Source organism: Leucoraja erinacea, chromosome 37 (genome assembly GCF_028641065.1).
Source record: "Leucoraja erinacea ecotype New England chromosome 37, Leri_hhj_1, whole genome shotgun sequence".
Classification (NCBI taxonomy): Eukaryota; Metazoa; Chordata; class Chondrichthyes; order Rajiformes; family Rajidae; genus Leucoraja; species Leucoraja erinaceus.
The window spans coordinates 6874032-6901954 of NC_073413.1; the positions used below are offsets into that span (position 1 = coordinate 6874032).

The 27923-nt window shown below is 44.7% G+C and overlaps 2 protein-coding genes across 7 annotated transcripts; one reads left to right on the forward strand and one right to left on the reverse strand.

Annotated features, from left to right (window-relative positions):
- Positions 1-16206, reverse strand: LOC129713855 (transcription factor VBP-like). 4 transcript variants are annotated; one of them, XM_055663201.1, is made up of 6 exons: positions 15636-16206; positions 5827-6015; positions 5413-5724; positions 2917-3140; positions 2355-2566; positions 1-176 (listed from the first exon to the last, which is right to left on the reverse strand). In XM_055663201.1, the coding sequence occupies exons 3-6, from the start codon at positions 5672-5674 to the stop codon at positions 155-157; spliced, it is 720 nt and encodes a 239-aa protein (XP_055519176.1). In that variant the 5' UTR covers positions 5675-5724; positions 5827-6015; positions 15636-16206; the 3' UTR covers positions 1-154. The 4 variants fall into 4 exon arrangements, with proteins under 4 accessions (XP_055519176.1, XP_055519177.1, XP_055519174.1 ...); XM_055663202.1 differs by lacking the exon at positions 5827-6015 and adding an exon at positions 7488-7521; XM_055663199.1 differs by lacking the exon at positions 5827-6015.
- On the forward strand, positions 15993-27761 carry LOC129713856 (ensconsin-like). 3 transcript variants are annotated; one of them, XM_055663203.1, is made up of 4 exons: positions 15993-16048; positions 23888-24088; positions 26818-27361; positions 27472-27758. In XM_055663203.1, exons 2-4 carry the CDS (start codon positions 24056-24058, stop codon positions 27663-27665), a joined length of 771 nt encoding a protein of 256 aa, XP_055519178.1. In that variant the 5' UTR covers positions 15993-16048; positions 23888-24055; the 3' UTR covers positions 27666-27758. The 3 variants fall into 3 exon arrangements, with proteins under 3 accessions (XP_055519178.1, XP_055519179.1, XP_055519180.1); XM_055663204.1 differs by having other exon boundaries at positions 15996-16062; XM_055663205.1 differs by lacking the exons at positions 15993-16048; positions 23888-24088 and adding an exon at positions 24196-24581 and having other exon boundaries at positions 27472-27761.
- The last annotated feature ends 162 nt before the right edge of the window (positions 27762-27923 follow it).

Below are 27923 nucleotides of genomic sequence, written 5' to 3' on the forward strand. Positions count from 1 at the left end.
CAAAAGTGTGGGTGGGGGGTATAAAATGACAAACTGCACAGCCACACATTGAGATTACAGACACATTTGAAAGTCAGCATCTACTTGCTTAGATCTTTTGTCTCAGTTGTTCTTTCTGTCCATTCCAGATGTGGTTTTAAAAAAAACACTCGAATTATTCCACGTCCCATGGAACACTTAAAGAAAGGGGACAAGGTAATGTTAGTGCACGCACTAACAACATGATCTCACCTCTAAAACCCTCCGCCACACCTTTAAATCTCCAAAAATTAAACTATCAAGTTACAAATCGTGAAAAAACAAAAAGACTCAAGTAACTCAATGGGTCTGGCAGCATCTTTAAAGAACATGAATAGGTGACGTACTGAGCAGTCTGCAAAGGGTCTCAACTAGAAACGCCATCTATTTATGTTCCCCAGAGATTCCAGCACTGTCTGCTCTTTTTTGTAAACAAGCATCTGCATTTCCTTGTCTCCGAGCTACAAATTGTGCTTTTTTCCACCCTTCATTCAATCTGCACCAGACCTGGTGGTTTGATCAGGGAAGATTTTAAACTGGTGTGTGTGTGCGTGTACGTGTGCGTGTGTGTGCGCGCATGGGTGCGTGTTTGTGTACGTGTGTATACAAGTGTGTGTGCAAATGTGTGTATATATATCCACTGAACATTTTCTCGTTTATTATATTGTGCTGCAGCAAGTAAGAATTTATTTCTCCTGTTTGGGACATATGACAATATAACTCTTGGCTCTTGTCTTTATATCACAGCTGACAGGAATTTGACGCCCATTCATACTGCATAGTAAATTTGTTGGGAAGTGGACAGTTTATGTCTATGCGTTGACCATTGCACAGTGCAAAGCACCAGCACAGTTGCAAAGGGAACCGGTAGATTCATTGCGTTGACCCAACTATGCGTGGATTGTATAGTTACTCGGATGTGACCCTTTAAAAACAGTCATGGAAAAGGACAATGAATCCTGATGCGGGGGGAATGATAAGTTTAAATGCAAAACTTTAAAACCCGCCTTTCAAATAAACTTAAAACTGGTGTGTCTAGCAAATCACTTACAAAGTTGAAGACCATGCGGCTGGCAACTACGGTACTTGAAAGTACACAATGATTCACCCCCAAAAATAAACAAACATTCATGATCACCAACTGATTGAAGGAGATATTTTGTATGCAACCTAGGAGTGCTATCAATGTGGAATGAAAATGCAGGCCGGTATACAGGCTCCAAGGGAAAAGACAAGACGGTCAAATGTCAGTCTTGAGACTGAGACGGACAGACGTCTAAGCACCCTGCAAAGGAAGAGGAATTACTGCTCAACAAGTTACTGAATGATGAGGCAAGCGAGGTGAGGTGGAAAGTATTCCTGCACCTATCCCTTATGTTCTTTTCTTTTGGGTAGGAGTCACTTATGGATGTGGACGTTGAAAATAGAGGCATACAGTGTTGAAACAAGCCCTTCAGCCCAACTTCCCCACACCGACCAACATGTCCGTCCTATCTACATTCGTTCCACCTGCCTGCGTTTGGCTCACATCCCTCTAAACCTATCCTATCCACCCATGCATTTGTCTAATCCTTCTTAAATGTTGCGATAGTGCCTGCCTCAACTACCTCCTCCGGCAACTCGTTCCATATGTATAAATAAGTTACCCCTCAGGTTCCTAGTAAACCTTTCCTCACCTTAAACCTATGTTCCCTGGTCCTCGATTCCCCTAGTCTTGGCAAAAAGTGCATTTATCCCACCTGTTTCATGATCTGTACACCCATATAAGATCACCCCTCACCCTCCTGAACTCTGAAAAGATGCCCGAACTCTATCAGCAGGAACAAATCATCAATTCACGCCCACAAGAAAACAAAATTGTTCAGGACAATAGATTGCCTGGGCCCCATGTTAAAAATAAACCCCAACGCCGTTAACCTCCCTTAAAGAGTTCAACGTTATTCACCCTTCAAGAGTTCAATTCTTGCAAGCAAGAATTTCATTGTCCTATCTGGGATACATGACAATAAACTCTCTTGACTTGACAACGTTGGCTCTGACAAGCAGCAAAAGGCTCTGGCTGGCTTTGTAACGTGTTACCCAAAAGTACAGGTAGAGGGCACTGTATTTTATTTCAAGAAATATAATGTTTGAGGATATATACTCCGTGAATATATTTAAACACCAGTCAACTCGTTAAATGAGACGGTTGTGCGCGGGAATAGCTGAGAAGAGGAAGTTGTACTTTTTTTTCTTTCTTTACAATAGCAGGTTACGGCTGTCCCTCGATGGTGGGATTTGTTGCACAACCATTTTTTCCTCCCACCCCTTGACCAAGACAGCTGAAGGTTTCTTACAAGGTTCCGTATTTGGCTTCGTACTTGGAGATGATGTTCTTGTAGCGTCCCACCTCCTTGCGCAGCTCGGCCACCTCCAGCCTCAGGGCCGAGTTCTCCTTCTCCAGGAAGGCAGCCCGCACCGTGATCTGGTTCTCCTTCAGCCTCCGTGCGTCCCGCGACCGCTTCGCCGCCAGGTTGTTCTTCTTGCGCCTTGTCCAGTAGCGGTCATCCTTAAAACAAGAAGGACTCGGATCAACACTGGAGTTAAAGACACAAAATGCTGGAGTAACTCAGCGGGACAGGCAGCATCTCTGGAGAGAAGGAATGGGTGACAATTTGGGTCGAGACCCGTCTTCAGACTAGGCTTTGTCCCACCGCTACTTTCCAATTTTCTCCCCACTACTACAATCAGTCTGAAGAAAGGTCTCGACCAGAAACATCACCCATTTCTTCTCTCCATAGATTCCGCCTGTCCCACTGAGTTACTCCAGCATAAGCAATAAGCAAGACACTTGTGACACACAAACAGCTTCCTACCCACTGACTTGCAAGGTGGCAGCACCAGTCATTGAACAGATACCTTTTGCTCAGGTGGAACGTAGATCTTTTTTGCCTTTTTAATCATAGGCTGCGGTTTGAGTTCTTCATCCGAAAACTTGTGCTTACGAGGATCAAACAGCTCTCCCCCAGGAACACTAGACAGGACCAGGTCGGTAGGGTCTGGTTCAAAGTTCACCAACACATCAATCGCCTCTGTGTCATCTGAGGTGGGAGAATTACTTTCAGACTCGTCTCCATCAGAATCTGGAACGAAGCGATGGATTATATAAAATATCCCTTTCGTAACTTTACAAGATTAATACAAATCTTGTGTACAAAATAACGAGATGATTAGATCGGATTGACGCATAGAGTCTCTTGCCCAGAGTAGGTGAATCGAGAACCAGAGGCATAGGTTTAAGGTGAGGGGGGGGGGAAATATTTAATAGGAACCCGAGGGATAACTTTTTTACACAAAGAGTGGTGGATGTATTGAGCGAGCTGCCGGAGGAGATGGTTGAGCCAGGTACTATCGCAATGTTTACATGGATAGGGCAGGTTTAGAGGGATATGGGTCAAATGCAGGCAGATGGGATCAGTGTACTATAGATGGGACATGTTGGCCGATGTGGGCAATTTGGGCCAAAAGGCCTGTTTCTCTAAGACTGTATGACAAAAGGAATGATTTGTAAAATAACTGCTTGTGATTCTTTAGCTTCATCTTGCACCTCATAGTAATTGTAAAGAGAACATTTTTTATGAACAAATACTTTATTAATTTATACAGTATCAAAATTATATCAATATACATGACAAGATCTAACTGAATGAAATGTAATTCCTAAGATATGGTAAACCTGGGTATTTGAATGGTTTTGTAGCTCGGCGTCATTCTCAAGTGAAGTTATTGCATTTGTAAATTGTTCAGACAATTAGGGATGTTATCCTCAGCACTGCCTCTGTTATTGAGGAGTGAAACACTAAACAAAATGGCACTGACAAAAGTGTTTCCTTCAGGACCAGAGGGCAAGGGAAATGAAAAACAAAAGGCAGGGTGGTACAGCTATAGACCACTGCATCAGAGACCTGGGTTCAATCCTGACTTTGAGTGCTGTCTGCGTCGTGTTTGTATGTTCTCCCTGTAACCGTGTGGGTTTTCTCTGGTTAACTGTACCTAGAAGAGTACAGCATAGGAACAGGCCCTTCGGTCCACAATGTCCATACCCAACATGATGTTTCCAACCATATCAACGAGATGTGCGCTTTTGCGGATTATTGGCTACTGTAAACAGCCCTCAATACGTATGGATGTGTGGGGGGGAGTTGATAGGGAGAATAAAATATGGACTTGATGTAGGATCCGTGGATGTGGACTTGGGTCAAAGGGGCTGTTTCCTGCAGTTTGTTCAAGACTCTGAAGCAGCTTTCAGACTCGCTAGAATTTAGAAGATTGAGGGGGGATCTTATAGAAACTTACAAAATTCTTAAGGGGTTGTACAGGCTAGATGCAGGAAGATTGTTCCCGATGTTGGGGAAGTCCAGAACAAGAGGTCACAGTTTAAGGATAAGGGGGAAATCTTTTAGGACCGAGATGAGGAAAACATTTTTCACACAGTGATTGGTGAATCTCTGGAATTCTCTGCCACAGAAGGTAATTGAGGCCACAGTTCATTGGCTATATTTAAGAGGGAGTTAGATGTGGCCCTTGTGGCTAAAGGATCAGGGGGTATGGAGAGAAGGCAGATACAGGATATTGAGTTGGATGATCAGCCATGATCATATTGAATGGCGGTGCAGGCTCGAAGGGCCGAATGGCCTACTCCTGCACCTATTTTCTATGTTTCTATGTTTAGGATATGCCAATTGATGTAACATGGTAGATTAAGCAGTTACTACAAAGTACCCCTGATACAAGTGGGTGGAAAGACCAGGTACATTTGATGGGCATCTCAGAGACTATAGGGATGGATGAGAAAGTGGGATAACATAGAACTGGTGTGGTCGGCGTGCACTCGGTGGGCCGAAGGGTCTGTTTTCATGCCGTATCTCTTAAATATACTAATAAGAGCTACAGCACAAATAGTAGGGGGATGGAATTGATGGGGTTGCTCAGAAAACCAGCAGAGACTTGATGGGCCAAATGGTCTCCCTTATGTCAAAAGACAATATGTGAATGTACAAACTGACTGTAGCTAGTTGGGCAAAGGATATCCATAAAAAAAAACATTGATCAAAAGATCCCCTCTGTACTACATCTAAAGCATACTAGAATGCTTGCATATTTCCCACTCTGTTAAAAGAAATTATACTACAATGTAACATGTTAAACAAAGAGAGTGTTTGTGATATGAAAGATGACATCCAATCGTCTGGAAAATCCGCTACTGTGGCACCACTATAGCAGGAATAGTGAAGGTTTACTGTATTTCACTTTGGAACATTAGAATCTATAGGAAAAGGTCTTATTTTGAACCAGTTTCTCAGGAGGTACAGCAATCAAACCAAATATTTAACATCGCAACCATTCAGGACCTACCGTTGCAGTTTGCTGTCGGGTATATCACGCTTCTACAAGCAGGTGTGGGCATTGCAGGAGCCATCTCCTTCTCGTCCAGATCTGCCACGGACAAGAGGCTATTTTCCAGAGCATCTGGCAGGCCCAGGTGGCTTGGGCTGCTCGCGATGCCATTTTCCAGCAGGAAGTCGTCCAGATCCATGTACTCGAGGTGGAAGGTCTCCCCGTCATAAGGGATGGTCTTGTCCCAGATGGTTGGCATGAGGGAAGCTGATACTGCCATGGTGCTGCTGGCAGCTTCATCTACAGTCTTCTCTTTATCCTCATCCTTCTCTGCAGAAGTCAATGAGAAGCGTTATTCTTCCCTGTCACAAGTAAATTAGACAAATATATTTCTGTTTCTGGGCAAAGATTAAAATTAACATTGAAATTTACATTATCGGTTTAAGTCCTTTTCTCACGAAGAGTCTGAAATAGTGATCATTCGAGTGACACCTTGGAGATAGAAAGAAGCAGTTGCTGGAAGCTTGATTAAAACACAAAGTACTGGAGTAACTGCTGGAGGGAGTGGATAAGCGACGTTTCGGGTCGGGGGTCTTCTTCGGACTGAAGAAGGGTTCCCACCTAGGATGAGAAAGTGGAACAACATAGAACTAGTGTGAACAGGTAGGCACAAAATGCTGGAGTTGTTCAGCGGGACAGGAAGCATCTCTGCAGCGAAGGAATGGGTGATGTTTCGGGTCGAGACCCTTCTTCATTATTCATTAGTGTGAATAGGTAATCAATAGTCGGTTAGACTCGGTAGGTCGAAGGGCCTTTTTCCAGGCTGTATCTCTAAGCTAAACTAATTGCAAGGTTAATTATTGTTATTAGCTCTTGGTCTGTGAAAATGAGAAATGTGTTGGCTATTTAGCTGTTGCTGTCCTTTATATACCATAATGTTTGGGACAAAGACCCATCATTTATTTATTTGCCTCTGTACTCCACAATTTGAGATTTGTAATAGAAAAAAAATCACATGTGGTTAAAGTGCACATTGTCAGATTTTAATAAAGGCCTTTTTTTATACATTTTGGTTTCACCATGTAGAATTTACAGCAGCGTTTATACATATTCCCCCCATTTCAGGACACCATAATGTTTGGGACACAGCAATGTCATGTAAATGAAAGTAGGCATGTTTAGTACTTTGTTGCATAACATTTGCATACATTGACTGCTTGAAGTCTACGATTCATGGACATCATCAGTTGTGGGGTGTCTTCTCTGGTGATCCTCTGCCAGGCCTGTATCGCAGCCATCTTTAGCTTATGCTTGTTTTGGGGGCTAGTCCCCTTCAGTTTTCTCTTCAGCATATAAAAGGCATGCTCAATTGGGTTCAGATTGGGTGATTGACTTGGCCACTCAGGAATTTACCTTTTTTTAGCTTTGAAAAAATCCTTTGTTGCTTTAGCAGTATGTTTAGGATATATTAAAATGGCCTTTAATAAAATCTGATAATGTGCACTTTAACCACATGTGATTTTTTCTATTACAAATCTCAAATTGTGGAGTACAGAGGCAAATAAATAAATGATGCATCTTTGTCCCAAACATTATGGAGGGTAGTGCATGTAGTGAGATTTTACTGAAATGTATGCAAGGGAAAAATTTAGTGTACAGGTACCGAGGTTTATCTGTAGTTGCATAGAGGACTATGGCTTTGTTTTTGTACTAGTACTGTGGTTATTAATTTATTATAATTATCTATTGCATTTACAAGCCTGTTAAGCTGCTGCAAGTAAGAATTTATTGTTCTGTTGTTGGTACACATGACAATTAAGTACACTTGACTTGACCCTTGAGTCTATTTTCCTTTAGCACATTGCCCAGAGGCCCAGACAGTAAAAGTTGGCGAGCAATTTGCCAATGGAATGGAATGGAATGCAGTTCATCAACTAATGAGTAACAATTAATATGCAATGGCCAGATACATGAGCCTCTTTGGGTGAAACTCATACCTGCTCCACTGTGCACATGGAAACAGGTCGAGCTGTAGGCTGCAAGGTTGTGTTCCCCAGGCAATGCACCCAGGCCAAATGACAACACTGGCTCACCTCAGTTGCAAGCGCACGTCTGGGAATCTAAGTTCTGCAATATAAAACCAACGGAGAATAATCAATTCCTTTCAGAAAGACAATTTCACTGACCTAGTGTGCTTCTCTTTAAAGTAAAGGAGACCGTGCAAAAGCATATTTTAGCACTGTGCAGCCTTCCATGTCCCTCAGCCTCCTTGCATCTCCTGATACAAGATGGTGGCACAGGTGGTAGAGCTGCTGCCTCACAGCACCATAGACACGAGTTTGATCCTGACTTCGGGTGCTGTCTGTGTGGAGTTTGCTCATTCTCCCTGTGATAATGCGGATTCCCTCCTTGCTGGTTTCCTGCCCCATCCCAAAGATGTGCGGGTTTGTAGGTTAATGGGCTCTCTGCAAAAGTTCACCAAAGTGTAGGGGCTGGATGAGAAAGTGGGATAACATAGAACTAGTGTGAAGAGATGATGGATAGACAGTGCCGACTCGATGGGCTGAAGGGTCTTTTTCCATGCAATATCTCTAAACTAAACTAAGACTCCTCTTTCTACATCAGTCTGATAACAAGCAATCTTCTGTTCTCAATCATGTTGGGCAGTAATGTCAACTGGTTACATTTTAGATTGCATTTAAAGTGTCATAGACATTTGTAGGATTTAAATATGTAGCATTTTAAATCCCCGAGAACACACACTGAACAATGCCAGCATCTTAATGTAAATATAGTACATAGCCATTTGCAGCCAAAAAATCCATAGATTGTTGACATTTGAGAATGAGTCACATATTAGGGTTGGTAATAAAGTGCTTGTCAGAGAGAGATGTTTTAAGCACTACTGGAAAGTTAGTGGGTTTTAGTGTTCGGGATGTAACAAGGAAACAATCCCTACGGCCCTCCGAGTCTGCACCAACCATCGATCACTTGTACACTATGTTATCTCGCTTTTGCATCCTACACTCTAGGGGCAATTTACAGAAGCCAATTAACCTGCAAGCCTGCACGTCTTTGGAATGCGGGAGGAAACTGGAGAAAACCCACGCGGTCAGAGGGAGAGCGTACAAACTCCGTACAGACAGCACAGTGCAGTCAGGATCAAACCCGGATCTCTAGCGCTGTGAGGCAGCAACTTTACCGCTGCCCCACTGGGTTTACAGTGGGAATTTGAAAGCTTAAAACCTATACAATTGAAGGCACTGTTGTTAATGGTGAAGAGAAAGGAATTACTGATGTGCAAGATGGGACAACGGCAGGTAATATTAAATATTCCGTGGTCATAAATTCACTGCAACCCTTTCTCTCCTAGAGTCACTTATTCCTTCACTGGAGTGGTTGCTCGTGGAATTATGGCTATAAAACCTCACACAATTATCCTTTATTCACAAATCTAACTATGTATTGGGCACAAAAAATGCTATCCAAATATCAGAGCCAAACTTGACCTCATCCCCAAAGTATAGAACCACCTGGACACAAGGAACTGCAGATGCTGGTTTACAACAAAGAAAATAAATAAAGTGCTGGAGTAACTCAGCAGATCAGGCAGCATCTCTGGAGAACAAAGCTAGAAGACATTTCAGATCAGGACCCTTCTTCAGATTTGATATCAATATTCAGATTGTTACTGAGTGAGCAGGGTGAGCTTTTTAGTAAACCAGCATCTGCAGTTCTTTGTTTCGATGGCAGAATAGATTGTTGACATGCTTGTTTTTTTCCTCCCCTCAGACGAGTAATCATTTTTCTGATTAGTGAGCTTTCTGAATACAGCGCCAGCTGGCATCATGAATGGTGCCTCCGACAATGGACTGATTCTTGACGGAGAAGATCATATAACAGGAAAACAGAAGCAGGAATGGGCCAACTACCCTGCCGCTCAATAGGATCTTGGCTGATCTGTCCTAGAACTCAACGTTTCTTTGGCATTGTCTCTTCATTGACAACAATTCATAAAATTACCTCCGTTGTAAATACCTACCAAGATCTAATAATGAATCCTGACAAAGACTCACTTATTTTGATTCCATATGATAACCAGCGTTCATTCTATATTAACACACTAAAAAGCTGGAGTGGTGTCCAGGAAACGGACCATGCCGGACTACTTGTCCATGCTGACCAGAGCTAGCCCCATTTTCTGCAATAGTCATACAGCAAGGTAACAGGCCCTTCAGCCCAACTCGTCCATACTGATCAGAGATGTCTCATCTAAGCTAGTCACATTTACCCCTGGTAGAATCAGAGTTATACCGCAAGGAAATAATCTCTTTGACTCAACTCATGTATGCTGTCCAGGATGCCTCATCTAAGCTAGACCCATCTGCCCACAATAGTCATAAAATTATACAGCAAAACAAAAGGGTGAAGGGCCCGTTTCCATGCTGCCAATGTTTATTGAAATTTGCATCCTTGATTATTCAACATGTTAGACTAGTTTAGAGGAAATAAACATGCAAGTACATTTGATTAGATTTTATAACACTTTCTACTAAAACTCCCAGATACTACCAACTACCAAACTGCAGGTAGACTGGGAAAATCAGTTTGGTTCTGGACCCCAAGAAAGGGAGTTTGTAGAGTGCCTCCGAGATGGATTCTTAGAGCAGCTTGTACTGGAGCCTTTCAGAGAGAAGGCAATTCTGGATTTAGTGTTGTCTAATGAACCAGATTTAATAAGGGAACTCGAGGTAAAGGAACCACTAGGAGGTAGTAACCATAATATGGTAAATTTTAATCTGCAATTTGAGAGGAAGAAGGTTAAATCAGAAGTGTCAGTGTTGCAGTTGAACAAAGGGGACTATGAAGACATGAGAGATCGACTGGAAAAGGATCTTAGCAGGAATGATGGTGATACAGCAATGGCAGGAATTTCTGGGCATAATCCAGAAGATGCAGGATCATTTCATTCCAAAGAGGAAGAAAGATCCTACAGGGAGGAAGAGGCAATCGTGGCTGACAAGGGACATTAGGGATGGAATAAAACTAAAAGAAAAGGTGTAAAACATAGCAAAGGGGAACGGGAGTCCGGAGGATTGGGAAACTTTCAAAGGACAACAGAAGGTAACAAAAAGGGTGAAAAAATGAAGATGGGATTAAAAGTAAACATTCGCAAATTTGCAGATGACACAAAGTTGGGTGGCAGTTTGAACTACGAAGAGAATGCTAGGAGGTTGCAGGGTGACTTGGACAGGTTGAGTGAGTGGGCAGATGCTGTAAAATGTAGATAAATGTGAGGTTATCCACTTTGGCGGCAAGAGCAAGGAGGCAGATTATTATCTCAATGGTGTCAGATTAGGAAAAAGGGAAGTGCAACAAGCCCTGGTGTCCTTGTACACCAGTCACTGAAAGTAAACATGCAGGTACAGCAGGCAGTGAAGAAAACTAATGGCATGTTGGCGTCCATAACGAGAGGATTTGAGTATAGGAGTAAAGAGGTCCTTCTGCAGTCGTCTAGTGAGATCACATCTGGAGTATTGTGTGCAGTTTTGGCCTCCTAATTTGAGGAAGGACATCCTTGCAATTGAGGCAGTGCAGCGTAGGTTCACGAGGTTAATCCCCAGGATGGCGGGACTGTCATACGAGGAAAGATTGGAAAGAGTCGGCTTGTACTCACTAGAATTTAGAAGGATGAGAGGGTATCTTATAGAAAAGTATAAAATTATAAAAGGACTGGACAAGCTAGATGCAGGAAAAATGTTCTCAATGATAGGGGAGTCCAGAACCAGGGGCCACAGTCTAAGAATAAAGAGGAGGTAATTTAAAACTGAGATGAGAAAAAAACCTTTTCACCCAGAGAGTTGTGAATTTGTGTAATTCTCTGCACAGAAGGCACTTCACTGGATGAATTTAAAAGAGAGTTAGGTAGAGCTCTAGGGGCTAGCGGAATCAAGGGATATAGGGAGAAGGCAGGCACGGGTTACTGATTGTGGATAATGAGCCATGATCACAATGAATGTCGGTGCAGGCTCAAAGGGCAAAATGGCCTCCTCCTGCGCCTTCTATATGTTTCTATGTTAACCGAGCCGTCCATAGAGTACAGATACGTGATAAAGGGAATAAAGTTTAGTGCAAGATAAACTCCAGAAATGGTCGATTAAAGACAGTACAAGGGTCTCCAGTGAGGTAGGTAGCAGCTCAGGGTCACTTTCAAGTTGAGAGGATGGTTTTGTTCTCTGATAACAGCTGGGAAGAAATTGTCCCTGGTAGGGAAACATTGAGAGATTGAACAGGAAAGTGGGGGGTTAGCTACGGATTGGATATTGTGTACAATAGTGGGAGCTGGTTCAAGGACTGCTTGGAATAGTAATGTTCTTTGACACCCAGAACCACATTGTTAAATTCAACAATTGCTCCTGGTATTTCAAGGTGAAGCTTGTAGAGCCGCTGCCTCATATCTCCAGCAGCACAAGACTAATCCTAACCTGATGCTGTCTGTGGGGAGTTGGCACGCTCTCCCCCATTCATGACCTCCCCTGAATCCTCCGGTTTCTTTCCCTCATCCCAAAGACCTGCAGGATGGTAGGTTAACTGTCCACTGTAAAATTGCCTGTGGGGTGTAGATGAGTGGCAGAATCTGGAACGGGGGGGGGGGGGGGGGGGGGGGGAAAGGGGATTGATGGAACATGAGGAGACTTAAATGGGATAAAGTATTAAGTGATTGCTTAATTGAGCTGACACAGGTTGAATGGGCCAAAGGGGACATTTCTACATTATAGGATTGCATAATAATTTGACTGAATAGAAAGAGAAGCTGAATGCAAAGACAATATTATTAAATAAATACTCTTAAAATGAATTGCACAAATAAAATAGAACTGCAGTTCCAGGCGGTTCTTCTATTAACATCATCCTGTCCCCTTTCAATGCTGCAATTTTAATTTTTAAACAAATGTCCATGAAGGCGTCAAAATGTCACTGGTGGAGATTTATCTCGAAGGAAGGCATTTTATTTACATTTCCAAAATTACAGAGCAGGACCTGCGGAGATCATGAGACGAACGATCAGACTCTTTGCCATGTTATAATTTTCTTTGGTTATTTTTGTGTAGGATTTTATGTTTGTTTCATTGCTTTTCTCTTTTGAAGTCAGGTCTTCCCTCTCATATCTCACATGCTCACCATTTAAAACGTTGAAAAAAATGGACATTTGTACCACAAGCTGCCTCGGCAAGGCCACCAGCATAATCAAGGACGAATCGCACCCCAGCCACTCCCTCTCCTCTCTTCTCCCATCAGGCAAAAGGTATAAAATGTGCAAACGCACACCTCCAGATTCAAGGACAGTTTCTTCCCAGCTGTTATCAGGCAAATAAACTTTCCTCGAGAACAGTCCTGACCTACTATCGACCTCATTAGAGACCTTCGTGCTATCTTTGATTGAACTTTATGGGCTTTATCTTGCACTAAACGTTATTCACGTTATTCCCTTTATCATGTACACTGTGGATTGCTCGATTGTAATCATGTATTATCTTTCTGCTGACTGGTTAACACACAACAAGCTTTTCACTGTACCTCAATGCACATAACAATAACTAAACTTAAACTCAAACCGGTACTTTTGTGACAAGGAAAGGGTGTAACAGGAATGATCAGCCATTTATTTTTCTACAGATACTGCTGTGAAAGGGTTAAAGGCTTTAAATATATAATAGATACATTATGAGATACTTGACTATAGTTTGTAGCTTTATATTTCTTCTTCAGCAGGCTTTTTCCTATTGCGTTGCCTATTTCCTTCGCTCCATAGATGCTGCTGCACCCGCTGAGTTTCTCCAGTATTTTTGTGTACCTTTCTCAAACTTGAGTTGGTGTACCTAACCCATTGTGTGGTGTCTGTATTTAAGTAGGGAACTTTATCAGCTGGAGTCAAATTGTCCCATTCTAATATTCCAATTTCTCAAGAAATCTAGACTTTAACCTTTGGAAAGTCACCAGGGATGCCAGGAGACAATTGCAGACCAATCTAGAGTTCCAGGCTAGCCACACTGTCGATTGTGGCAAGGATTGCATGTTATAACTGGCTGCATTGTGAAGTGGGATAGTGCATTCTATGCACATTTTGAATGGAAGGTCAATGAAATTATGTCACCCGCCCCGTCAGTCTTGGGTGCATCGTACCAACATTCACCATCGCAGATGTCAAATCAGCCAGGGCAGCATGGTGGCGCAATGGCAGTGTTGCTGCCTTACAGTGTCAGAGACCAGGGTTCAATCCTGACTAAGGGTACTGTCTGTACCGAGTTTGTACATTCTCCCTGTGACTGAGTGGGTTTTCTCCGGGTGCTCTGGTTTCCTCCCACACTCCAATGATCGTAAAAGTTTGTAGGTTACATGTCTTCAGTAAAACTGTAAATTGTCCCTAGTGTGTAAAATAGTGCTAGTGTATGGGGTGATCGCTGGTGGGCTCTTTCCGCGCTGGATCTCTGAACATCTAAATCAGCCTTCCAGACAGTGATCACGCTGAAACCAATAGGCCTGGTTGGAGTGCCCAGCCTTATCCTCAGAACCTACATGTATCATCTGGCAGGAGTATGCACCAACATCTATAACCTCTCCCGACACCATTCTGAGGTTCCAACCTGCTTTAAGAAAATCACTATCATCCCGTGTGCCAAAGAAAGGTAGAATGCCTTAATGACTACCATCCAGTAGCTCTACTATCAACCATCATGAAGTGCTTCAAGAAGCTGGTCATGGTGCACATTAAATCCAGCTTGCAGGCAGCTGTTATCCACTCCAATTCGCCTATTGCCACAAGTAGTCCATGGCAGATACCATCTCCCTGGCCCTACACTCATCCTTGGAACATCTAGACAAGGGCACTTAGGTCACTATAGCTCTGTCTTCAACACTATAATTGCAACCAAACTCATCTTCAAATTTCTGGACCTATAACCAAACACCCCACCTCAACAACTGAATCCTTGACTTCCTGTCTGATAAACCACAATAAGTAAGGTCACGGTGGATATGAAACTGGAAAGAGGGAGCTGATGGTTCTTTTGGGAAAGCATTGCGACGGACAGAACGTCCTTCTTCTGGGTCATATATTTCAACAGTTCTGGTTATAACCTACGCAACATTTGCACCGTTGCCGGCGCCTTGACCCCCCCCCCCCCCCCCCCCCCCCTGTAATCTCCGCATTCTTCGCTCTGAATGGGAAAGGATCCATCCCGCCGACCGCAACTGGCGCCATCACATCAAAAGCGTTGCAAAACCCGTGGGAACAGGAGTCCCGGGAGGGTGCACGGGGTTCGGCACGGATGGTTCGGGGGAGGGGGCAGCGTTATATCCCGATGTGGTGGGGTCTGTTTTGACTAGTGGTGCCCACTGAGGGTGGCTTGGATACTTGGGGGTGGGAGTGTTGGGGCCCGGTGGGGGAGGTTCGGATAATCAGATGGGGGGGAGAAGATGGTGGATGATCTTGGTGTACAGATGGCGCTGGGTTATGCTGATGTTGGGGTGCGGAATGCGATGCGACCCAGTGGGGGCACAGATGATCAGCCATGATCATATTGAATGGCGGTGCAGGCTCGAAGGGCCGAATGGCCTACTCCTGCAGCTATTTTCTATGTTTCTATTAGGTTGGGGGTTGCGGAAGGGATTCTGCTGATGTTGGGGTGCGGCCGGCGCTGGGACTCGGTGGGAGCAGACGAAATGTGTAGGAAGGGACTGCAAGATGCTGGTTAGAGGTTTAGACCGAAGATAGATTATAGACCCCCCCAAAAACGGTGGAGTAGCTCAGCGGGTCAGGCAGCACCTCTGGAGAAAAGGAATGGGTCGAGACCCTTCTTCTGATCTGATTTTTTTGCGGTGCAGGCAGATGTTGGGGACCGGGCTGGGTTCTGCTGATGTTGGGGTCCAAGGGCCAAGCTGGGCTTGGATGAGGTTGGGGTGCGGGCTGCTGCTGCTGATGTTGGGGTCCAAGGGCCAAGCTGGGCTTGGATGAGGTTGGGGTGCGGGCTGCTGCTGATGTTGGGGTGCGAGCGGGCGAGCGGTGCTGGGTCCAGGCGGGGCTTGGATGAGGCCGGGGCGCGGCCGGCGATGGGACCCAGCAGTGGGACCACGGTAGGGGGAACAAGACGATGCCCAGAGATTGATGGAGGACCCTCTGCGGCGCCTGTCATCTGTCACCCCCCCCACGGGGCCTTGTTTTGAAGCGCGCTCCTCCTTACCCTCTTTATCCAGCAGCGACTGCGGCGGGTTCTCGATCAGAGTCTTCAGAACCACCGGCCACGAGGACAAAACCGTCGAGTCACATCGGGGCTCCGTGACTTGTGGAGGCTTTCGGTGCATTTTCAAAAAGAAATAAAATGTGGTTTTCTCCGTGAGGAGCCCGACGCTGTCACCACAAACCTCCGGTATTTCGCATCGGTGTCGGGGCTCCACTCTGCATATTCATGAGCACGCAGCAAAACAATGAACGTCATTGGCTCCCTTGGGCATACATTAACATAATCGTGTACGTCAACGCGGACGCGCTCTCCCTATTGGCTACAATTAACATAATATATTCACACGTCGAACGCCACGTCAGACGTCGGGCCTCCTTTTAGCATATATTATCCGCCGGCATTGGAGGGGAAAGGTGAGCGCCTTCAGGTGACCGCTTATTTAAACCTTTTTTTTTCTCTTCAGTCAAGCTCGAACAGCGTCATGTTTCTGAGGGGATGTTTTTCTTCGCAGAGCGAGGATTGACGGAGCCGGCTTACTTCTGGCGGGGAGGTTATATAACGATGAGTGACCCGTCGGTTCTTCAACAGTCGCTCGAGCCGAAGCCGTTGGGCTTCTAAGAGGGTGGAGGGGGGGCTTCAAGGCGTGGGTCACGGGGGGGGGGGGGGGGGGGTGATGAGCATCACGTGGGGAGGGGGGGGGGGGTGATGAGCATCACGTGGGGAGGGGGGGGGTTGTTGAACATCACGTGTGTGGGGGGGAGGTGGTGTGTGGCGGTGAACGTCACGTGAGTGGGTCAGGCGCCGGTACACGTGCTCTCACGGCGGGCGCGTGTCGCAACCGAACCCTGACCTGGATCGGGCGATCGTCAGCAGCAGATCAGATTCAGATTCAGATTCAATTTTAATTGTCATTGTCAGTGTACAGTACAGAGACAACGAAATGCATTTAGCATCTCCCTTGAAGAGCGACATAGCAAACGATTTGAATTAAAAAAAAATAATAAGTGTCCGGGAGGGGGGGGGATCAGTTTTGATGGAATAATGGTGTTGAATGCTGATCTGTGCAATGCAATGTAGCGTGCAATGCAACAACAGCTTGCATCCATCCTAACCTTGAGCCTTGAGACATGCTTGCAGGAGGGAGGGCTGTGAAAGTCCGCATTATTATTTTTCATTTTCCAAAAAAAAAAGTTTTCTAAATATTAAAAAACAATAAGTACAAAATATATTCGCAGACAAATACACAAGCAAATTGGTGGAACAACACCTCATATTTCAAAGAAATGTGATATGTAGGGAAACATAAAAAATCGGTGCAGGAGTAGACCATTCGGCCCTTCGAGCTAGATATGATCAATTTGAGCTCAATATGATCATGGCTGATCATCCAAAATCAAAGGTACACAAAAAATGCTGGAGAAACTCAGCGGGTGCAGCAGCATCTATGGAGCGAAGGAAATAGGCAACGTTTTGGGCCGAAACCCTTCTTCAGACCTATTTCCTTCGCTCCATAGATGCTGCTGCACCCGCTGAGTTTCTCATTTTTGTGTACCTTCGATTTTCCAGCATCTGCAGTTCCTTCTTAAACAAAATCCCAAATCAGTTCCCCAGTCTTGCTTTTTCCCCATATCCCTTGATTCAGTTATCCCTCGGAGCTAAATCTAACTTGGAAAGGCCCCCACTGCCTTCTGTGGCAGAGAATTCCACAGACTCACAACTCTCTGTGTGAAAAAGTTATTTCCTCATTTCAGTCCTAAATGGCCTACCCCTTATTCTTAAACTGTGATTCATGGTTCTGGACTTCCCCCAACATCGGGATAAAAATTCCTGCATATACCCTGTCCAATCCCTCAAGAAGTTTAAATGTTTCTAAAAGATACCCTCCCATCCTTCTAAATTCCAGTGAATACAAGCCCAGTTGACCCATTCTTTCATCATATGTCAGTCCCGCCATCCCAGGAATTAACCTGGTGAACCTACGCTGCACTCATCTTATAAGTTCCACTGATTGCATCCCTGTATTCCTTCGTTATCACCTCTACTCCAGCCAACAATGGGCCACTATGGGCTCCACCCTTTCTTGATCATCTGTTGCCGGCCCTGATTCGTTTTGGCCTTTTCCTACACCTCTACCCCCACACCTCTGCTATCAGTCTGAAGAAGGGGTCCCGACCCGGGTACAGACCTGAAATGTTGTCTATTTCCAGGTCTGAATTTTCTTTGTGATCGAGTCATACAGCATGGAAATAGGAGCTTCGACCCAACGTCCCCATGCAGAACAACATGCCCCATCCACACTAGTCCCACCCGCCTGCATTTGGCCCATATCCCTCTAAACCTGACCTATCCATGTACCTGTCTAAATGTTTGATGGAACCTGCAAAATAGCTGGGTAGTCTGGATCTGTTTTCCCTGGGGTGTGGAGGGGCTAAGGGGTGACCTTTTAAAGTCCAGAGAAGGCAATTGACATTCTCTTGACAGTAACATGGCTTTCTATGTGAAAAGTTATAGAGTCATACAGCGTAGAAACAGGCCTTTACCTCATTTTTATTCATCCATGTTTGGGCAGGAAAGTGAAAATGAGCCCTATAATCAGCTCGTCCGCCATCTTATTGAAAGATGGATCTGGCTCGATTGACCCACTTCTATTTCTTATATCTTTATGATAAGTGCCTGGCCCATATCCTTCCAATCCTTTCCTAACCCTGTACATGTCCCACTATTGTTTAAATGTCGTACTTATACCTTCCTCTACCACTTCCAGTGGCAACTTGTTCCGTACCCACCACCGTCCGTATTAAATAAATGTCCCTCGGGTCTGTTTTGAATTTTGCCCCTCTCACCTTAAACCTATACTCTCTAATTTTAGACCTCCATGCCTTGGGAAAAAGACTGTGGCCATTCACCTTATCTATGCTCTTTGATTTTGTAAATCTTTATAAAGGTCATCCCTCAACCTCTTATGTGCTAGGGGGAAAAAAAGACCAAGTCTATCCAGCCTCTCTCACTCAAATTCCCCAGACAGTAATCCCCTCGTAAATCCTTTTTTATTGCACCTTTTCCAATTTAATGACATTCTTCCTATAGCAATATAAGATGGCACCCATGACTAGTGAATCGATACATATAAAGAAGTTTCCCGGGTCACCCTTGATATCCAGTGTCCCTCTCCACTGTTACTATGCCTCTCCGAGAACAATCGTAGATGTCAACATATACGCTGATTAAAAGCAAAAAAACACGCAAGGGATGGGAGATTTTCTTTGAAACTCAGCAAGTTGTTTGATCTTGAATGCAATGTCTGAAATGTAATTGGAAACAGATTCATAGTAGCTTTGAAAGGGAAATGAAAATAAAATATTTACTGGGCTGTGGGGCAAAAGTAGTGGAGCGGGATTAATTTTTATCTTTTTCAGATAACTTGCCTCCTTTGTCGGATGACTCCATTCCATTGTGAAGACTGTATCCATCATATTCGTCCCCAGTATTCACCAGCTTGAGACAGACTGCACAAATTCTTGGGATTTTTTTTGCAGAATGAACCATAGTTTCACCAATCAGATGTAGCTCCATTGCCATCTTGAACAATATATCATGTCTCATAGAGTCATAGAGAGTCATCAAGTCATACAGTGTGGAAACAGGCCCAACATGCCCACACCGACCAACATGCCCCATCTACTAGTCCCACCTACTTGCGTTTGGCCCACATCCCTCTAATCCTGTCCTATCCATGTACCTGTCTAAATGTTACTTAAGTGTTATAATAGTACCTGCCTCAACCATACACCCACCACCCTTTGTGTGAAAATGTTTCCCCTCGGTCTCCTTTAGTGTCTCCATCACCATCAATTAAATCAAAGTTCAGCAATCTCTGTATCCTGCCTTGAATTGCCTTGAATTAAAAACGGTCAGCTTCCCTCTCACAGTATTTGCAACCTCTTCAGATTTTATTTATTCCCAAACCATTTATCCAAATCACATCAATCTTCATCTCCTCTGCATTAGTATACCTTGGGTGTGCAAGCAAAGAATTTCACTGTGCCTAGTCACATGTGACAATAAAATATTCCATTCCATTCTCTATTGACAACATATTATTTAACTGGCCTTTCTCCAGACATTGTGGGGGGGGGGGGGGAATAAGCTGGGAGAAAGGAGGGGCAGGATAAAGCCTGACAGGCTTGGGAGCATCGGAGGCTGATGAAAGAATATTAAATTATGAGAGTCCCAGCTAGAGTGGACAGTCAGATCCTTTTTCCCGGGTGGAAATGTTAAAGACTAGAGGGCACAGCTTTAAGGTGCAAGGGCCGAAGTTTAAAGGAGATGTCTGCGGAACAGGTTTTTTTACACAGAGTGGTGGGTGCCTGGAAGCTGCCAGACGTGGTGATGGAGCCAGATACGATAGTGGCGTTTCGGCTAGGCACATGGATATGCAGGGAATGAAGAGATACGGATCACATGCATTCAAGGGAAGATTTGTTTAACTTGGCATCTTGTTCAGCATGGACATTGTGAGCTGAAGAGCCTGTTCCTGCACTGTGCTCTTATTAACAGTAAAATATTTTGAAATACCGCTGTTGCTGTGGAAAAGCACGTCTTCATTTCACTTGAAAATTATTCTGTCAGGATATGAGGAAGGTTAATCAATGAAAATTCTGGAAACAGATTAGTATTATAGTGCAGCAGTAGTCATCACGATCTAAGACTGTTCATGAATTCATGATGTAGTATTTAAATATAAGCTCAGCCAACGCCTTAGCCTGGGGCGTGGTTATAAAACCTCCGCCATTTCCCACATACGCTTTCAGCCTTACCAACTATTATTTCCTCATCTAAAAGCTTTAATAGGCTTTAACTTACAGAATAGCAAAAGGCCTGGATAGAGTGGATGTGGAGAGGATGTTTCCACTAGTGGGAGAGACTAGGACCAGAGGTCCTAGAATTAAAGGACGTTCCTTTAGAAAGGAGATAAGGAGGAATTTATTTCGTCAAAGGGTGGTGAATCTGTGGAATTCATTGCCACAGAAGGCTGTGGAGGCCAATATAAGATTGTTAAGGGTTTGGATACGCTAGAGGCAAGAAACATGTTCCCGATGTTGGGGGAGACCAGAGCCAGGGGCCACAGTTTGAGAATAAGGAGTAAGCCTCGGAGACGAGGAAACACTTTTTCTCACAGAGAGTGGTGAGTCTGTGGAATTCTCTGCCTTTGAAGGCAGATTCTCTGAATGCTTTCAAGAGAGAGCTCGATAGGGCTTAAAAATAGCTGAGTCAGGGGATATGGAGAGAAGGCAGGAACAGGGTACTGATTGGGGATGAACAGCCATGATCACATTGAATGGCCTACTCCTGCACATATTGTCTATTAAGTCAATTGATATTTTTAAGGCAGAGATAGATAGATTCTTGACTAGTACAAGTTTCAGGGGTTAAGGGGAGAAGGCAGATGAATGGGGGTTAGAGAGAAAGATAGACCAGCCATGATTGAAATGCAGAGTAGACTTGATGGGCCGAATGACCTAATTCTGCTCTTATCACTTATGAATAGTTTTCCCTCAGATTTTCTGAATTGATGTGTACTGGGGAAACCAGAAAATCATGGAAAAATAATGTTCTCCACAGATAAGCAGCCATTCAGCGTCCGTCACCTCTTTGTAGAGCACTTTAGTGCACATCTTATTCCCCTTGAAGGTCCTGATTGACGGTTTCCATCACCCTTATATGCAAGTGAAATTTTGTTCATAGCCATTCCCCATGTATTAAACAAAATGTTTTGCTTTACATTTCCATTGTGTTTTTGCCTCTCACATGTAGGCCTTGAATCTTGGTGCTATAGACAACAGCTTCTCCCTGTTAATCAGTCAAGTCCTATCAAATTTCTATCTAATTTTCCTTGTTGCATGAAGAACTACTTCAAATCTGCGCTGAAGCAGTATATATAGGGAGAGAGAAATAAATATACTTACCATTTAAAAAAAAGACTGCAAAATGCTGGAATAACTCAACGGGTCAGGCAGTATTTCTGGAGAGCATAGATAAGTGACCCTTCTCCAGACTGATAGTTTAGAGATACAACATATTTCCAGACTGACTATTGATCACCCTTTCATACTAGTTCTATGTTATCCCAATTTTGCAGCCACTCCCTACACATTAGGGGTAAGTTACAGAGGTCAACTAACCTCCAAACACATACATTTTTGGGATTTGGGAGGAAACCCAAGTAGTCACAGGAAGAATGTGCAATCTCCATACAGACAGCACCTGAGGTCAGGATCCATCCTGGGTCTCTGGCACTTTGAGGCAGCAGCTCTATCAGCAGGAAGAGTGGGAGGCAAAAATCACGATTGCTAGTTATCCGAAATTGGAGAGTTCATTGTTAATACCATTAGGTTGTAAACTACCCAAGCAGAATATGAGGTGCTGTTCCTCCAGTTTGCATGTGGCTTCACTCTGGTACCGGAGGAGTCCCGGGACAGAAGATTCAATATGGGAATAGGAAGAGGAGCGAAAACAGCTAGAAACTGGGAGACTCAACAGGTCTTGGCAGACCGAGCGCAAGTCTTCAGCGAAATGGTCACCAAGTCCATACTTGGTGCCGTTGTTGTAAAGGAGGCCGCATCAGGAAGCTCTGTCTCAACTGGAAGGATGATGGGGTCCCTGAATGGTTGTGAGGGAAGAGATATACAGATAGGTGCCATTCTGCCAGTTATAGCAGACAAACAGCAATAACAGACACCATTCCCTCTCCCTATGGTCCATTTACAGTATTTACAGGGTTTACAGTATTTCAATAAAACCACCCATCTTCTTCTAAACTCCAAAGACTACAATCTAACTTTTTGTTTTTTAGCCATTCTTGATAAAGCCAATACTCTCAGGAATTAGCCTCATGAATTTCTTCAGGCACATGCCTCCAATGCTAGTATAAACGACCTTACATAAGAAGCTCAAGGCTGGAAACAGTTGTGGGCTCACCTTCACATCAGGCAGGGCCACGCCTAACTAATTTCACTGTCAATGGTGAGGTAGGCGACTAAATTTCGAAATGATCAAGGGATCCAAATTCAGGAATGCCGATTATATGGTTGTGGAGAATTATTGTGTCAGGTAGGGATGAGAACAGAATGACAAAAGTTGACAACCAAGAATGTAGCCCAGTAAACACACTTATCTGTATTCTGAAGGATAAAACTCTGCTTGTCTTTCCACACCTGCTGTATGACTTCTTAACAAAGCAGTGAGGAGCAATGACCAAGCTGGACAAACTCCTAACCTCTCTGTGGGCAATAAATGTTCATGACCGGTATTAAAGTTATCAAAGATAGACACAAAATGCTGGAGTCACTCAGCGGGACAGGCAGCATCTCTGGAGAGGAATGGGTGACATTTTCGGTCGAAGCTGAAATCGGGCCTGAAGAAGGGTCTCAACCCGAAACGTCACCCATTCCTTCTCTCCAGAGAGGCTGCCTGTTCTGCTGAGTTAGTCCAGCTTTTTGTGTCTTATCTTGTATCTGCAGCATTTAAACCAGCATCTGCAGTTCCTTCATACACTTAAAAGTCATCAAAGGCCATTTGCATCACCCTGTATGGGCATGTAGCTAATTTCTGTTGAAAGCCACTACAGCTTGTAACAGGGTGGAAAGGTCTGTGGTCTGTTTCCTCCCCCCCCCCAGGCATCTGAATAAGCCACTTGCATCCTGAGACCAAATTGTTAAGCATCACCAATGTTATGTAACACTGTCCATACAGAGATATAATGTGTCGGAACGAACTGCAGATGCTGGTTTACCCAGGATTGACACAAAACGCTGGAGTAACTCAGCGGGACCATGTCTTTGCCTGCACTACACACAGCGCTATGATGGTTGCATGATATTACGGCTATTAATTTATTGTATTGTTAATTGTTATATATTTATCTGTGCGTCATTGCGTTAATATGCGTGAGCAGCAGCATGTAGGAATTTAATTTTTCCACTGCTGGTAATTTTGCCAATTAAACACACTTGACTCGTGGTGTATATCTAGAATTTTTTATCCCAGGCAATTTTGGAACCTGGATCACGGGAGCATGAACTTTGAAAATTGTGCCAGAACATTAGACATTAGAGATACAGTGCGGAAACAGGCCATTCAGGCCACCGAGTTCGCGCTGACCAGCGATCCCTGCATATTAACACTATCCTAGACACACTCGGGACAATTTTTCTATTTACATTGACCAAGCCAATTTACCTACATACCTCTAGGTCTTTGATGTGTGGGAGGAAACCGAAGATCAAATGTTCGAGACATTGAGGGCTGTGTGGACCTGGCACTGAGGAGGTGAGGTCAGGGACCAACCCTGACCATGATGAGGCAGGCCTGAGGTTCCAAGTGGTCTACCCCTGCCCTGTTTCCTTGCGCTCTGGTGCGTGATGGGTGAATGGGACTTGGCAACTTTCAGACAGGTGAGACTACAGTGTCGCATTGCTGCTTGTAAAATTGGCAGACAGGTTAAAATATAATTCATATGTAAATATGTTCCAATCATATTTATTATAAGGCATAATTAGAAGGCATATTGCAATTGGTGCACATTTCATTTTATTGCTTGTGCATGGGGGATTTGGTGCAGAGAGATCAGACAGGAAAACCTAGGGGAAATGGTGAATATCCTCTCACTCAGAATCCTAGATGATATATTCTGAAGTGACTGAAACCCCAGAAAAGACCACAAAAGCCACCTTGAAAATTGCTATAAAACATTTCTTGCAGGAGGTATACGTAGGAAGGAACTGCACTGGTGAACATTGTGATGGCAGTGAAGTTCTGGAGCACGGGGCATCTATTACAGACGGGCCTTCAGAGACCAGCTTGTGATTGAGAAACATCTGCAAAGCATAGAAGAAAGCTGGCCAGAGTAGAGTGTCCCAAAGGAAGCATCTTCCAAGTCTGGGATTAGTGAGGAACAGATGATATGTGTATAAGGTTGAACATCATGAGGTTTAGAGTCAGAGAGCACTGAAATAGGCCCTTCAGTCCTAGTTCATAAGTTTATAGGAGTAGAATTAGGCCATACAGCCCATCAAGTCTACTCTGCCATTCAATCATGGTTGATCTATCTTTCCCTCTCAACCCCATTCTCCTGCCTTCACCCCATAACCCTTGACACCTGCACTAATCACAAATCTGTCACTCTCTTGCTTAAAGATATCCATTGAGTTGGTCTCCATAGCTGTCTGTGGCAATAAATTCCTCACCCCACCAACGTCCAATCAGCCCACCTTCCACTGCTGATTTGAACATTTTAAAAAATGCTTCATTGTTGTGTAGCGCAGTGGTAGAGTTACTGCCTTGCAGCGCTAGAGACCAAAGATCATATGATCTTTGCTAGAGATCCAGGTTCAATATTAACTATGGGTGCTGTCTGTGTGGGAGAGAGACATAGCTTGTCGGTCAGCGTGGGCTCAGTGGGCCCTGGGGTCTGTTTCCACACTACATTACAAAACTGACCTAAACTAAACTATTGTGTAGGAAGGAAGGAACTGCAGGTGCTGGTTTAAACCGAAGATAGACACAAAAACTGGAGACTGAAAGGTCTTCAGACTTGAAGAATGGTCTCGACCCGAGACGTCACCCATTCCTTCTCTGCAGAGATGCTGCCTTTCCCGCTGAGTTACTCCAGCTTTTTGTGTCTATCTAAACTATTCAATTGGATGGACAGATGCTTCTCACCATCTCCAGTATTATTTCAATAGAATATTAGAAGAAAATGTAGAAGAAAGTCATTTGCAAAGATTTTTCTTATGGGGTTCTGGAAATAATATTCTGGAGATTAATCCTTATTTCCTGCAGATTCCAGATTAGGCTTGGAGACTTGGCAAATTTACAGCAAGCTGGCTGAAGATCTGTGCTTCCTCGGCTTTACTTGGAAACCTACACAGCTGCATCATTTTTTAGTTTAGAGATACAGCGCAGAAACAGGCCCTTCAGGCCTTTGGACCCACTGAGTCCACGCTGGCCAGCGATCCCCGTACACTAACACACACTAGGGACAATTTACAATGTTACCACCAATCAGCCTACAAACCTGTACGTCTTTGGAGTGTGGGAAGAAACCGAAACAGCCACGGAGGACACAAGGAGAATGTACAAACCCCATGCAGACAGCACCCGTGGTTGCTTGGGATCAAACCCGGGGCTCTGGCGCTGTCAGGCAGCAACTCTACCGCTGCGCCACCGACCGTATTTGTGAAGTGTAGGCTGTGGCGTGGGAGAAAGAGGCAGCCAGCTCCAACTAGTAGCATTCTGCAACGTGGTGTTGTGGTGGGGAAACTATCACCCTGAACACCCTTTTAATTCTGCTTTACTGGCATGCTGACGCTAACCACGTCATGGGCACACACATGGTCCCACTGCCCCTGAGCTGAGCCCAACTGACACTTCCCAGCTGGTTTAAGGTAGGAAAGTAGAAGCTGCTGTTTCCATTTGTCCGGCTGCACGTCTCCCAGGCTGTCTCTGTCCCAGTCACTGGCAGCCTGTTGCTGCATACATTTCCCACGTACCATTCTGCTCAGACGCTACCATTCCGCGCTGTATCTCTAAACTAAAAAATGATGCAGCTGTGTAGGTTTCCAAGTAAAGCCGAGGAAGCACAGAACTTCAGCCAGCTTGCTGTACATTTGCCAAGTCTCCAAGATTAATCTGGAATCTGCAGGAAATAAGGATTAGTCTCCAGAATATTATTTCCAGAACCCCATAAGAAAAATCTTTGCAAATGACTTTCTTCTACATTTTCTTCTAATTTAATTGAGCAGTAAGAATGGTTTGTGAATAAATAAAAGGGAAATATCGCCGTGAAGAAAGCCGCGAGTGATGACACGCGTTGCATGCGATTGCATGCGTCTGGCGCTTGAGGCGTACGAGCACCGTACGGGCCGCGCGGGGTCGGACCCACTTCCCGACATCGCGCAGGGCTCCGAAAATCCCGCACTGTCGGCCCGCAGGCGCATTGAGGGCGTACGCAGCGTCTTGACGGCGTACGCCTAGCGCGTGGCGTTGCGCGATGACGTCATGGCCCGACCGACGCCGTCCGACATCCATTATCAGCCCGCCCGCCTTCATCGTGTCAGCATAAAAACCGCGCGCGATTTGAAATTAATCCCCACTTACCGTGTTTCTTCCCTTTTCTTCCCAGCTGCAGCGATCCACAGGGAACATGAAGAGAACAAGGCACCCCAGGAACATCAAGAAGCAATCCATGCAGGACAAGGTAAAGCAGGCTATTACAAAGAACAAACAGATCCTGGAGGGTCCAGCCACTGCTTCTGGCCATGCTGCTGTTCCTGACCCTGCTCCTGCTCCAGTTCCTGTCCCATCTCATGCCCTATCTTATGTCTCAACACCTTCACCAGTTCCTACCCCATCTCCTGCGTCAGCACTTTCACCAGTTCCTACCCCAGTTCCCACCCCAGCTCCTGCCCCATCTCCTGCTTCAGCTCCTGCCCCAGCTGCTGTTCCAGAATGGGACTCGGAAACTGATGCCTCAGCTGCGCCAGCGAAGAAGAAGATGAGGATGATCACAAGGCCTTATAATTTTACCAGGGAACAAGAGGGAGACCTGGTAGAATGGTATCAGGCCCACCGAGAACTGTACGTTAAGTACCATAGTGATTTCAGGAGCACAGATCGCCGCAACGCAATGCTTGAAGACAAGGCGAAGGAGTTCCCTGGCTGCTCTTGTAAGTACACACTTTGTAGTTTTGTCCACATTTCTCTGGTTGTAATTGCAGTTCCAATTAAGATTACAATTTGCTCAACACTGATCTTCATTTATTCTATGTTTTCACAGATGACCAACTGTGTCAATGGCTCAAGAGTCAGAGGACACGGTTCGGGAAGCTGTCTCACAGTCTTGGCAAGTCTGGCTCCGCCAGTAAGCCACTGACTGACAGAGAGCAGTGGATCATGGAGAAATGGGGGTTTGTCCGGAACCACATAGTCCGAGTGCATAGGAGGAAGAGCGGCAGGAAGGTGAATAGTTAAGAAAATGATGTAACAATTATAATTTGTTGGGAAGTGAGATAGTCAAATGGTGGTCACCTTGCTTGCTACGTCCTGGTGGCCTTGCACATTTCTGATACACGTTTATTATTAATTTGTTGGGAAGTGAGGGATAGTCAAATGGTGGTCAACTTGCTTGCTACGTGCCTGTTCAACAACTGGGGAGATGTTCGCCTTTTGCACATTTACTGATACAGTATATTTACTTGTCATTTGGACCCCTGGAGGTCCAAATGAAAT

What these genes read in the sequence shown, in the direction of transcription:
- LOC129713856 (XM_055663203.1), top strand. Translation starts at nt 24,056, where the DNA reads ATGGGTGAATGGGACTTGGCAACTTTCAGACAG. An exon ending in ACTTGGCAACTTTCAGACAG is followed by an intron (nt 24,089 to 26,817) that starts GTGAGACTACAG and finishes TTTTCTTCCCAG; the next exon opens with CTGCAGCGATCCACAGGGAA. An exon ending in GGAGTTCCCTGGCTGCTCTT is followed by an intron (nt 27,362 to 27,471) that starts GTAAGTACACAC and finishes ATGTTTTCACAG; the next exon opens with ATGACCAACTGTGTCAATGG.
- LOC129713855 (XM_055663199.1), bottom strand. Translation starts at nt 15,756, where the DNA reads ATGCACCGAAAGCCTCCACAAGTCACGGAGCCCCGATGTGACTCGACG. An exon ending in GTCGCTGCTGGATAAAGAGG is followed by an intron (nt 5,725 to 15,635) that starts GTAAGGAGGAGC and finishes TGACTTCTGCAG; the next exon opens with AGAAGGATGAGGATAAAGAG. An exon ending in ACGTTCCACCTGAGCAAAAG is followed by an intron (nt 2,567 to 2,916) that starts GTATCTGTTCAA and finishes TCTTGTTTTAAG; the next exon opens with GATGACCGCTACTGGACAAG.